Source organism: Cloeon dipterum, chromosome X (genome assembly GCF_949628265.1).
Source record: "Cloeon dipterum chromosome X, ieCloDipt1.1, whole genome shotgun sequence".
NCBI lineage: Eukaryota > Metazoa > Arthropoda > Insecta > Ephemeroptera > Baetidae > Cloeon > Cloeon dipterum.
The window spans coordinates 26,752,911-26,767,237 of NC_088790.1; the positions used below are offsets into that span (position 1 = coordinate 26,752,911).

At 37.6% G+C, this 14,327-nt stretch overlaps 1 protein-coding gene across 1 annotated transcript in view; it reads left to right on the top strand.

Moving 5' to 3' along the window:
• The window catches only part of RhoGEF64C (Rho guanine nucleotide exchange factor at 64C), a 75,914-nt gene that overhangs the window by 56,192 nt on the left and 5,395 nt on the right, over positions 1 to 14,327 (top strand). Inside the window, exons 7-8 of the mRNA XM_065496107.1 lie at positions 11,544 to 12,025; positions 13,512 to 13,655. Of these exons, the coding sequence (XP_065352179.1) occupies positions 11,544 to 12,025; positions 13,512 to 13,655 (626 nt within the window). The remainder of the gene's footprint in view (positions 1 to 11,543; positions 12,026 to 13,511; positions 13,656 to 14,327) is intronic.

The window sequence follows — 14,327 nt, forward strand, 5'->3', positions numbered from 1 at the left end:
CAAAAAATTGCTCGCATGCGTATTTCGTAACACTCGAAATTATGATCCCTGGCTAAAAGTGCAATAATAATAAATAATTGGCCTCCGCGTCGGGGAAAATAAAACTGGCAGCGAAAATTATAAAAGTTTATTATTATTTACTCCGGCGCAGAAAGAAAAGTCGTGCAATTGTTTTAGTGCTGCGCAAAAATATAAAAAGCCCCTTCACCAAGAGCGGACTGTAATTGCTCGACTGCTGCACACATACGAGGAAATAAAAAGAGACCAAACCGAATTAGCCATACTATACCGGCCGACAACTTTTATTTTCAATCCCGTCAATTTCTCCAGCGTAATACGGCGGAAAGCTGTTCGGACGTAACGAGCCGCGTGGACCACCTTTTTTTCAGCAGTGAAAGTTGTTATTGGCCATATAATTTCTGAGATGCAGCATCTCTCGCGATTAATTCAGCGGCTGGTCACTTGTTGGCTGCTAGCACGGACCGCTTTTTTTTCGTTCGCGGCGCGACCAATTACGAGGCCGAAAACGCGATGAATTATTATTATTCAGCCACTTGCTTATACACTTTTCCCTTTTCTTCTTAAAAACCGGTGTGCATACATTAATTCTTTCTTGCCAGTGAAATTTATCGCCCTCGGGTTGAAATGGAAATTACTGCCTCAGACCGCAGATTAACTAATTAATGCGGTGTTAAAATTAGTACAACAAAGGTGGGATGTTTGTCTGAGCTATTTATGAAAGGAAATTATTTTTTTTCTGTAGGCTTCAGCAGTCTATTCTTTGTGTAGTACCCAATTCATAATAAAAACGCAGTAAAATTATGAAAGGGACAACAAATACTCAGAACAGAAAAAAGAATTGCACATACGCAGGTATTTTTATTTATTTATTGCTTGTAGAGATTGCCATTATAAAAGTGTTCCAGAACTTGGCTTTTGTTGTCGTCGTTGAGTTCTTCAAACCCCTGACCACTTTCTCCATTTTGAATTGAAGTAACAATAATAATTGTAGTATTATTTTCTGTCGTGAGAGTATGCAACAATTACATTTAAACAAACAATATGGCTTCCAGAGAATAAAATCCAACAATAATTTTAGAATGTAAAAATGGCGATCGACAATCAAGCACTTCAAGGTACCTAAAGGGTAAATAATGTAGGTCCAAATTTGTTTATTGTTATTTAAAGTGGAATGATACAGAGCAACAATTGAAAATTATTTAAATTGTTGGATGCCTTAAACAATTGACCGATAAACAATTTGTTCAACAATTTGCAATAATAAAAAAGGACCTTCCTACACTAAAAATTCGAATTTTGCCGATTTTCTCCAAAATGTACAGTGCTTGAACATATTTTCTTGGCATATTGCGATTCCTCTCGTCGAGATCTGTCCAACGGCGTATGCCACTTATTGGGGAATCTCTTGGTTTTGAAATTAAATCGGATTTCAAGTAAGGAGACAGCCATTACCATTTGAAAAGCACGCTAACTTTCCAGCCAATTTTCTCAAAAAATTACAGTGCTCCTTAGGTCAATTTAGGCATTAACTGAATCCTAAGGGACGAGTTTATGCATTGGCAACAAGCATTTTCCAGGCTTTTCTAGTATCATTCCTCTTTTAACGTGCCAGCTGGACCATGTTTTCTTAGCTGTTTTAATCTATCCAACGTCGTGTGTGGGACATTTTTCAGAAATTCTTTCTAGAGCAGGTAAACACCTGCTCGCCATTTAAAAAATACACAAACTTTTGCGAGAAAACTCTCTAAAATAAATAAATAATGGATTTGACTGGGGAAAAAATTCTGGACTTTTCTTCATTCGGCAGCAATTAACTCATTAACTCTGTATTCAACGTCAACAGTTCTAAAATGAGTGTTCCCCGTTTTGCATGATTTTAACTTTTTAATGGGCTCGTATTTAAATTTATATTCAAAAGCGGCCGGGGAAATTCCTGCTAAATTTTTTAATAATTTGCCTTTGCGCGAGTTTACAAAATAACAGTTATTGTAGACTATTTTCAGCCTCCTGTTATTAGTTATTAGGTTTCGAAGCATTAATTTTGCGCGCCCGAATAAAAAACGAGAGACTCAGCGGCTGTGCTGGAAAAAGGTTCCCATAATTATACGCAGTCTATATACGCAGCGAAAATCACTATAGTGCTGGCCACTTTATGGCTTCGTTTTGTACACACCAACCGCTGGCAAGTATGGGTTTTCTTTCCTCTCTCGCCATCTCGGCCGGATAGAAAAGAAGAAGCCGTAGTTTGGCAGCGGCTTTCGGCCAGAAAAGCCAGCAGAGCATCTTTCTCTCATAACTCAGCGGCCGCGCGCGCAATAAAAGCTCACAAAGCGCCGTTGCTTGTTTCCAAAGTTCAAAGATCTCCTGTTACACCGGCCGCTCTGAAAAGCGGGGTTTGTCTGACCTCGGGGGCGGTTTGGGTTTGACCTGGCTCAATTAAAACTGCGCCGATCCGCGGCCTCGAATAACGCGGCGGCGGCGGCAGCTGCGACTCGACCGATCTTCCTCTTCTCATCTTCTTCTGCCAGCGTTTTTTCACCAGAAAACAGCACACGATTTTCCTTATCCTGCGCTGCTCCGTTCGACACGCAAAGTGCAAACCCTGCTTTGGGCGCTTTTCTCGTGAGAATTCGAGCACAATGAGGTTTTGTACACACACACGTGATATTATTAAAAGTTCAGGTTTTGTTCATGCGCACAGGTGTTGTCGAGAGAGCAAAAAATAAAACATCGAGCGTCTCGGTTTGATTTTATTTATTGGGTGCTCGAAATATAAAAAAAAACCTTAGGAAATTGCTGCTGCAGACACGAACGATAAAAAATTCTCATTAATACCAACTCCTGCTCAGCGATACTGAGAGTGAATTTATCTTTGCAGGAATACAATTTGTAACTAAATTCTGAACCAAAACTTTGAAGAAAATTGTTTGCTTTTTTAATTACGTGGGCACTGAAAATCGTGAATTTAATTTTTCAAATTTAAAGTTTTGTTAAGCCAATATTACCAACAATTATTTAAATAAATTATTGTTTCGGGGTTTCGCTGCAAGAATAATATCTTTCTCAATGAGAAATTGTGATTTTATTAATTGGAAAAATTTGTTGGGTACACGGGGGCCGGATATTCAAGCCGACGCGCAGACATGGCGTCTGGTAGAGTACGGCGGGAAAGTTACAAACGCAAAATGAAATTAGATTGAAAAATTTATCAGCACAATGAATATTTTTGTTGTTATTTCTTTACAAACAGCTGGCTAGCCCGGTAATTGGCAAATCGACCATTAGATGGAACATCAGGCTAATAGAAATGTAACAAAATTCGCGGGAATGAAATTATTAGGTCGGCACGCCTCTTTTTCGACGCTTCTGATTGGCCGCTGGACTGTCTTCTGATTGGTCTCCATTATTTCGACGCCATATTGACTTCTGACCGGCGGGAACCAACACAGATCGCAACCCGGACCCCGGTGGTTGGATTCTCTTTTGTTTTTTCTCATTTAAGATATAAATTTATTCATCCGACCTCTTATTGCTGCAATGCAAGATGTAGTAAAACATATTCCTTGATTTCTTTATAGTCTGACGAGCAGCAGTCTTAAAAATGTTACGTAATTTGTGAAACACAATATATAAATCTAATTATCTACACACGCAGTGCCGTTTGTAAGACTGCCGACATGCGTGCGCGTGATATGATACGTGCAATAAATTTCGATCAAAAAACGTGACCTAGCAATGATTGTCGGCCGTGACACGATCCATAACTGTAGTCGATCAACCGCAGCGCTCTGACAGATGGAACACTCGCTCGGTGGCAACATCCCCTCTGAAACTAGCTCTCCTCGACCGAAGAGTTTAAATTTACACCGAATGAGCTCAAAATCAGTTAAAAAATACCAGTTATTTATTGAGCAATAATTCAGGTTTAAGATTTCAATTTTCAAATAGAATATCATTTAACTTTGAATTTTTGCTGTTAAGAAGATTGGTTAAATTGAATTAAATGGGTTAGAAGACAGAATTTTTTCTAGCGGTCGTAATTATTTTAACTGTTTCAAAAGGAAGCTAAATTTTTGGTTTGTAATATTTTCTATTAGCAAAAATGATCAAGCTGATTCATACTTGAGCCTAAGAAGAGGTTTCACCTTGTAAAAAATAAAGAAATAAAGTTGAAAAAATCACACACGTGAACTTTTCTCGTTGCTTTGAAGTTTTAAAACGCTTGTTGGCATCTTGGCACTCTATTAAAAGATGCACTCTGTATTAATTGTGAACACAATCTTATGGAAAACTATTGCTGAGGAATCATGATGTTTAATTTTAGTTTCAACCGTGCATTCTGTTTAATACAAGATTTCCAATTTATTTATTAAATATTTTTAATATAAAACTGTTTTAACATTGATGTCGAGTAAATCAATGAATTTTATTAAATATAAAAATGTAATTTAAAAATAAGTTTTGATTTCGAATATTTATTTAAGATTATTTTTTAAAACTTTTATGATATTAATCAAATCATGACAAGCAGTTTTTACTAGAAAATCTATCTCAACAATGTGTTATTATTGCAAGATAATTAAAAAAAGTCATAAATTAGGAAATTCTAAACTGAGGGCAACAATTGAAAATTATTTAAATTGTTGGATGCCTTAAACAATTGACCGATAAACAATTTGTTCAATGTTCAACAATTTGCAATAGTAAAAAGAACCTTCCTACCATAAAATTTCAAATTTTGCCAATTTTCTCCAAAATGTACAGTGCTTGAACATGTTTTCGTGGCATATTCTGATTCCTCTCGTCGAAATCTGTCCAATTGTGTTTGCCACTTATTGGGGAAACTCTTGGTTTTGAAATTAAATCGGATTTCAAGTAAGGAGACAGCCATTACCATTTGAAAAGCACGGTAACTTTCCAGCCAATTTTCTCAAAAAATTACGGTGCTTCTTAGATCAATTTAGGCTTTAACTGAATCCTAAGGGACGAGTTTATGCATTGGCAACAAGCATTTTCCAGGCTTTTGCAGTATCATTCCTCTTTAGGAAATTTAAAAAAAGGGAGTTTTTAGTTGCGTTTGCAGATTGTCACGCAGTGGTATATTGCAGCAGTTAACCGGGCAGAGATGACTTTGGTGACGCGACCTTGGCTTCCCGAAGTGGAATGAGCGCGAAAGAGGAGCTGCTGCAGCGATTTTGATCCCTTTTGTGGTCTGGGCAACCAGTTTTCTGCAACACAATAGCGCGGCGGCTCGGTCGGTCTCTGCGTGGCTCTCTTTTTTGTTTCGCGCGCGCGCCTTTTTCGCCTCACAGCCCTTGCGAGGAGCGAACGAGCGAGCGAGCGAGAGAGCGAAGGTTCAAACCACCTGTCAAATGCACGAGCGGATCACAAGCGAGCCATTCGCCCGGCTATCCCAGAGAGTTCACCGCGCATTTTCGAGTTCATTAAACGCGCACGCCGTGATTTTTCGAACGCGATTATTATTTATAGCTCGCGCATGGCGGCAATGACGGACGAGTTCTTTTATTGCGAAAAGCGAGCGCAAGGAGAATAAGTCGTCATAAAAGTGCGCCAGGACTTGATGTATAGAATTAACGTCGGACTGCGCCTTGAGAGGTCGATGCCAACCAAGATCGGCGTGTTTTTGCGTTACACTAAAAATGTGACTAGAAATCCAGAGACGAGCATCGAAATTTTACAGCGGGAATTAACTTGTTCAAAGTGACACGCGCAATTTTATTAGAGCGGATTAGTAGTTTGCCAGATTTTAAAGAGGAATATGATACTGCAAAAGCCTGGAAAATGCTTGTTGCCAATGCATAAACTTATCCCTTAGGATTCAGTTAAAGCCTAAATTGACCTAAGAAGCACTGTAATTTTTTGAGAAAATTGGCTGGAAAGTTAGCGTGCTTTTCAAATGGTAAAGGCTGTCTCCTCACTTGAAATCCGATTTAATTTCAAAACCAAGAGTTTCCCCAATAAGTGGCATACACCGTTGGACAGATCTCGACGAGAGGAATCGAAATATGCCAAGAAAATATATTCAAGCACTGTAAATTTTAGAGGAAATTGGCAAAATTTGAATTTTTACTGTAAGAAAGGTCCTTTTTTATGATTGCAAATTGTTGAACAAATTGTTTATCGATCTATTGTTTATGGCATCCAACAATTCAAATAATTTTCAATTGTTGCCCTGTATCATTCCACTTTAAAGGATAGCCGAGGGACTGAAACAGTCTCATAAAATTACGTCAGAGGAAAATTTCACATTTCAATTTTTACTGCATATTTGATAGTACTTTTGCTGCATTAACAATAATATTGACAAATGTGTTAATTGCTTTGCGGTGAGGTTATTCTTACGATTGAGTTTTGAGGTGTACTACAGTAGTGAGATAAATTATCAGAGAGTGGGCAAGCAATATTAATTTTTTGAATAAATACATACGATTCCAATTTATTTATTAAATATATTTTATACAAAAATGCTTTAGCATTAAGTTCTTGTAAATCTATTGTCAGTAAATTTTAAAATGTATTAAATTAACAAGTGTTACTGTGAACATTTATTAAAAATCACTTTTTTAAATCATATAATATAAAATATTTAATGTAGCAAACCGGTTTTACTAAATATTGTTCATAACATTTATCATATTTTATTAAAAAACAACTGATTTATTTCTTCTCATTGCTCACCTTGGACGAACAACGAGAGTTGAGTTTGAGAGAGGAGCAGGGTTGGATATTATTTATATTTGGGTTTGTTATCATATTTACGCTAAATCAGCTAGTAACTCGAAATTTAAATACAATTAAGCTAGGAGCGACGTAATAATGTCGTAAAAAACATCTTAAACGCCCAAATCTGTCTTAAACTGCCTTAAAACCATCTATAAATTAATTGACAAACACCGTTAAAATACACAAATTGGTCTAAGTTTTAGATTTTTCTTATAGAATTTTATTTTTCCGGTAGATTTCCATAAAAAATTATGTTAATTGAGAAATTAACCTGTGTTTAATTAATTTTCGTCGAAAATAATCCAAATTTAACAGTGACACCATCTATAATTGAACTCACAGTGGATATGTGTTCTTTTGAATTCTGAATAATCCTTTTTATTTTTACTAAATATCCAATCCTTTGAACCTTCAGTCGAAATACTCTCTAAAATAAATATTGGGAAAAAGCTAAAATGGTTTGAATTCTAATCAATCGGCGAGCACAGTCTTCTTATTCAAAATCAGGATTCACTTCACCAGAGCAAAACTTTACTCCTTATTAATTAACACACTGTTAATTATGGGAGAAATCTAAATCAGGAAATATCCATCAACAAACCGTTTAATTTTCCCAGAAATTTACTGGTCTTTTGGTCCTCATTTGATATTTTCACATTTTAAAGAAAGATTGTTGCAAATTCCACAAACACATGCAACATAATCTTAATTATTTGCCTGTAACGTTCTCTCTAGAAGCTGAAACCGTGGCAAAAACATAATAATATGCTAATCATCGCTGCTTTCTTTTAAAAAATCTCCCTATCGTCCGTCCAAGTGTTCTATGAACCGCAAAACGGCTCTCAAAAAATCAATATAGCACTTCACCACATAATTATTACCATTCCCTCTAATCACTGGAGAGAATTGCCAAATATTCGCGTTAGCTGCGGAATCAATTAAGTGAAAGAAATTCTCGTTAATCGAATTGGAATTATTCGACGCGCATGACCAGCATACTCTCACCCGTAAAGCATGAAAAGCAGAACAAAAAAGAGAATCATCCCGCGAGAGAGCAGATTGCAGGTGTCCGGCGAAAAATGATAATTTGCCGACCCGAAAGGATAATCGGCTCCCTCCCTTCTCCTGCCGCCACACGCATCAATATGCATGCATGTTTGTTTCAATTACACACGCGGCGTATGCACATACATATATACACGCCGCGCTTTCTAAAGGTGAATGAAAAGAAGCAGCAGCAGCAGCTTCGGCGATAATCACGCTCGCTTTCGTATGACTTTCTCTGCGCCGCCGACGAGACGGACGACGGACTCTGCACCCCTGGGGCCAAGTGCGCACTTGAATTTATTATTTCTCATCGCCGCTGCGGCGTTTGTGATTGTTGGTTGTATTTCGGACGCGGCGCGGTAAAGAGAACCAATTAAACAAGAGTTCGCCGCCGGTTGGAAAGTTTTGACTGCTTAATTCGCTTCAATCAGCAAAAGTTGATAGGCAAATTTGCGACCTGAGGAATTCGGATAATTGCCCATTGTGCGCTGACGGCGATTCGGAAGAATCGGCCTGCAGATTTTCGAATTCGGAGAAAAGAGAAGTTAGAAAATGGCCTGAAATATGTTAATTCGAGATTGAGGAGATGATTGGATTCTTCTGTCATTTGTTGTTGAATACAAATTAGAAGATCGGGCCTAGGACACAATGATACCGTTAGGAAATCGACGCTTTCATCAATCTTTGGCATGCTACTTTGTTGTGACGCCAAAACAAGATGACTTTTAGTTTTTTTCATCAAGGCTAACTACTATAGGACATAGAAAATTTGCTTTTGTCATTTAACAATTTTTAAAAAGAGAAAATATTCACCTTTGCAATTTCGATCTGCTGATTATTTTTTGTTTGAGCTCTGTAGATGACGACTGACAAAATTTGGGTTACAAAAGGGTTACTAAAGAGAGATTATTTTAAAAACAACTTTGATATTTCTCAAAAACTCGTAAATCATTTTATTGCAAAAAATTCCCAGTTATGTTTTGCCTAATGAAGGGCTTGAAAAATTATTTATAATATTAAGTTGAGAGCGGGCTGCTTGATTTAATTAAATAATAGAACGCGGTGCCTCACAATTCCTTAGAAAAATTCATGAAAAATAAAGATACATAGTTAAAATAAGAATCAATTTTGTGGAAATTTGAAATTGTATTTATATTGGTTTAAAAAATAATAAGAATAAAATTTGGCTTTAAGAGTGTTTTTGGTAATATTTCGGCCTATTAAAGTGCATGAAACCTTTATGCATTTCATAAAAGATGGCTGTTTTAAAAATTATGATAAAATTCAGCAGGGGGCCAGATTCGTGCGACGCGCAGAAATGGCGTCTAGTGGAGTATGGCGCGAAAAAATGGTCACGCGCAAAGAAGCAAGTGTTGGTCAATATTGTGACGTATAATTTGCATTACTTGTACCAATTGTGTCTTTTGGATCGTAAAAACAAACTCTTGACACTTGTAAGGCAATCCAAAGAGAGCTTTTTGTTTCACACATTCAGACGCCATCTTGGATCTGCGCAGTGCGAACCAATTTTAACGCACATTTGGCCCCGCTGGATAAAATTTACATGTTCTAATTATTTTTGGCTGAATTTTGGGTCCTATAAGGATTAAAAACCTATAAATATACGAAATCCCTTTTAAATTGCAATATCTAAAATCTTGCATATTTTTTCCGAGCACAATTAAACGTTTGAGTTTATAGTAAATTAAAAAATGTGCCTCAAATATCCAAGTCTGGCATATTTTGCTGTAAAAATTTACTTCAGATATAAACTTTTGTCGGTATTGGGAATATTTATCTTGAGACTTGTCTTCTCGTCTCGCGCATTTAAAAATACTCGATCAGCGCTGGTTAATTCTATTCGCCTCTAGGCACACGCACGCTCTCTACGGCGTCAAAAATCATTAAAAAGGCTTCACGCGTGATCAGAGCTGATTGACATCCACGCAAACAAACAAGATAGAGTTCAACGAATGCGCGAAAATTCCGCCGCTCTCTCGCCGCGCCGCGCGCATTTACATTTGGATGAAACACCTGCGCGTTCGCGCCGGATATTAATCCACTGCTTTACAAGCGAAATTCAGGAGCAAGCACACGAGATTTATCGCAGATCTCCCGCAGCTTGGAAGTGAATGGACGGCCTGCTTGCTCTTTTGCTGATTAATAAGTGCGCCTCATCGGTTGAAAAAGGCACACACGTTCGTTCGTCCGTCTGCGCGCGGCGACAACAATTGATCGCTGCGTCCAATTGCAAAAAGTGGTTTTCCCTCTGCAGGAGCGCAACTTTGTCAGACGATAAATATAACCGTTCACTAACCTTTCCCAATAACTGGATCTTATTCTTGTCAACAAATTTCCAGCAGCGCAGCAGACGCAAAAACGAACCAAATATAATGGAACAGAGCGGCTGCTTTCGTTAAATAATGCAGTTTGACCATTTTTAGCAGGCAGCTTTGTTGCTAACGAGTGCCTCTCGCTGCGCAGATGACATTCCGTAAATATACATGATGCATTGTTTGATGGGAACGACGCTCGCCGTCTTGAATCGTGCGGCTTCCAACGTTGAAAGTGAAAACCTGAATTTGTTGTGCGCATATTTTATAATTCTAAATCAATAAACACTCGTTCATATTTACACTGAACAATATTTTTAAAGGGTTACATGAACTGTTTTATTGTAAAATTAAATATTACCACTAAAAATAAAACAGAAAATTGTGTATTTTCGACTTAGTGATCATCATGAAACACGTTTTGGAGATCTTTAGATTAGACTGCGTGATATTTATCCGTTTCTTGGTTGAGAACTCAAGATAAACTAACAATTACCATGAATCCTAATTTTGGTAATGATTTTCTAAAGCCTATAAACTACCCCCGGGTGGTTAATCATTTCAACACGCTAATCAGTCATCAAATCCACTCGAAATCTAGTCAAAAATTGAAAATTACCCCACGTTTCGGTGCCAGCAAAACCCATTTTTTATGATTTTGCTGTAAATATCTCGAAAACGAAAAGAATGCAATCAAACTAAAAATTTAATTAATAAGGAATTCTTTATTTTGAACATTTTTATGAGCATAAAAATTTTGAGCGTTCGCATCTGGCTGCGAATTTAAGAATTCGGCTTAATTTTAATGACCTTGAACCTTGACCTTTCCAATTTGTCGCCCACTTAATTAGCCCTACAACAGCGTTGAGTTCGCTTCTTTTGCACTTCTAGAAGCCGAGATAATCGTATATGAAGTGAAGGGCTGTCTTCCTCTTAAAAATAGAAAAATCCAAATATTTTAAGGTGCTGTTGGACAAACATAACTATATTAAAGAGAGTTTACCGATTTTACAAGTATTTAAATTATTTTTTTCTATTTTTTAACCTTATCTAATGTATTACCATTTTTAATCAGCTCTTTTGTAATTAATTTCTGATGTAATGCGTATGAAAATTTCGGTAAATCCAGCTCTAACGACTTGCTAAGGACGAGTAACTTCTGTGATCTCAATAAATTGTGATTTAACTATAGAAAATAAAATGAATAGCGGAAACAAGTTGATATATGTAATGAAATCACAAAACAAATTAATGTCTGATACGCAGTTTAAACAGCTAAATAAAAAATTTAAAAAACCGCTGGCACCATCAAGCTCAAAAGGCTTTCGCTTTTACATTAAAAATTTAAATCTGCCTATCTAAAAATCTCAATAATTTTTGGTTATTGTTTTTTCGCAGGAGCGGCGCCAGTGGCCCCGAGTCGAGGAGGTCGCAGCTCGTCAAGTCGGCGCCGCGAGGGTGGCTCAATAGTGCACGTGCGCGGCGACCACCACAACCTCTTCCTGGACACGATGCGCCTGCGCGTTTCGCACCGACGCATCGACTCGCGCCAGGTCTTCCCTGCGCAGCCGATGGAGCGCATGCTCAGTCCGCCGCGGCCCCGCGAGCCGCCCCCGCCGCCCCCGTCCGCCTCGCCCAACAAGGGCGAGGTGGTGGTGGTCAGCAACGGCAGCCCTGTCACCGGACGCACCGTCGTCACGGTCAACAACCAGGACAGCCTCACCCTGAGGATCAACGTCGGCGGGCCGGCCGAGGACACGGCCAACACCACCATCGTCACCCTCAACGGCGACGACAGCTTCTCCTCCACCACCTCGGTGCCGCACATTTGCACCAAGATGGGTGAGGTCACCGTTGCCGACAGCTCCATTGTCCAAAAGGTGAGTAAATGTGGTAAATATAAATTGCATGGACGCGTGAAACTAAAAAATTGGCTTGACGTTGTCACGTGCCGTAAAATGTTATTTATTTTACCGGAAATTCTAAAATAGTTTATTCCAATTGACCAGTTGCATAAACCCTTAGTTATCAAAGCCGCCAACAGATGGCGCAACCACAGACTTTCTTAAAAATTTTGTTTTAAGCTGTTTTAAGGAATTTTCGCTGCGATTTCAGACTCAATCTAGCTACTGTGCATTCTTCAATTAGTTTGCTAATTTTTGACGTGCTGAAAACCAAAATCGGTTCAGCCATTCGCCGTAGAAACGTTGGAAAAGATTTTTTTATTTCAAAAAATAGTTTTTCACGATTCTACGGCGAGTGGCTGAACCGATTTTGGTTTTCAGCACTTCAAAAAATAGCAAATTAATTGAAGAATGCACAGTAGCTAGATTGAGTCTGAAATCGCAGCGGAAGTGCCTTAAAATCGAAAGTCTACGGTGGCGCCATCTGTTGGCGGCTTCAAACACTTAGCCTAATTCTCCACAAAATCTCTGACAAAACAGAAACGTTTAAAAATTTAAACACTAGACAATACGGTTGAATTTGAAATTTTTAAATTGTAGTTTTTTTGCTTTCTACATGTTTTTAAAATTTCACGTGCACAAAATCAACTATTTTTATTTTTTCGATATTTTTTACCCTTTTCACCCTTTGACAAATTTCATTATTTTTAATATCTATGAGGTTTTCCAATCTGATTTATTTATTTCTTTGTTCTCATTTGCTTTATATTATTTTTTTAACAAGATTCTTGAATTAGATTCCACGAAAAAAACTTTTATTACTAACAATAAATAATCTCTTAAATCTCTTAAAACTCTTAAAGCAAGATACAGTGTGGCTTTAAAATAGTTAATTATCAAATATAATTCTTTAGCTACATATTTCCATTCTTTAACCCTGCGGTTTTGAACTAAAAAAAAATTAAATTCTGTAAATAAAACAAATACAGAAACAATAAGTTTATTTAATTACATGCAAGTAACTCGATTCATTTCATTTCTTGCTACTTCGTTGGATCTTTTTGTTTCCAACTTGAATGAAACACTTTTAAAATTCCTTGAAAGCAAATGTTTACAATTTTTTCTGCTTGCTTCAATCATTCATCTGAGAGTAAAAAATGCCCCAGCTTGTGTATGATTCTAAGAAATAAAAATAAATACACGTTTTAAATGAAAAAACCGATCACGATTCTCATCCCCTGGCGCCGCCATAATATTATATATGTGTTTACCAACTGAAAAACAAGCTCGATTGCGTGTTGGTCAATTTCATCTCAAACAACCGCAATGATTTCGCTGATGCTTGATGTGTATTATATTATATACGTGCACACGCAATCTTGTCAATTCGATGTTGAGCGACGCATGTGATTTTGTAGCAATATATGCTGCGTGCTAAGCAGACTGCAAAATAACATTGTAGGTGGAGAACACGCGACGGTGTCGAGTGTCAACGGAGGCGCCGTACGTTTCGATCAGGGTGAACCAGCCCGAGGAGGAGCCGCCTTACGTAAGCGTAGTCTGCAGCGAGAGCGGCAAGGACGATCCCTCCATCACCGACGATGAGGTAATTACGCGTAATTACCATATTCGGTTTGATGGTTACTCTATTGAGTTGAATTCCTTGCAACCTGCTCCAATTACGGTGTATTAAAAGTATATTCATGCCAAATGAATGGAGTCGGATTGAGCGTCAGATTTAATCTCTTGCGTAATCACGCAGCGGCTTGAAGCTGAAAACCAAGATGGGGGATATTTTAATTTTCTTTTTATTCGGGTTATCCTAATTAGATGAAGGTTTTAAAGGAATCGGTCCTAATTGTCAGCTAAATTCTCAATTGTTACAAAAATTAGGATTTTTTTTAATTTTATTTATTTTTAAAGAGGAATGATACTGCAAAAGTCTGGAAAATGCTTGTTGCCAATGCTTAAACTCGTCCCTTAGGATTCAGTTAAAGCCTAAATTGACCTAACAATAAGAAGTGCTGTAATTTTTTGAGAAAATTGGCTGGAAAGTTAGCGTGCTTTTCAAATGGTACTGGCTGTCTCCTTACTTGAAATCCGATTTAATTTCAAACCCAAGAGTTTCCCCAATAAGTGGCAAACACCGTTGGACAGGTCTCGACGAGAGGAATCGGAATATGCCAAGAAAATATGTTCAAGCACTGCAAATTTTGGAGAAAATTGGCAAAATTTGAATTTTTATTGTAGGAAGGTCCTTTTTTATTATTGCAAATTG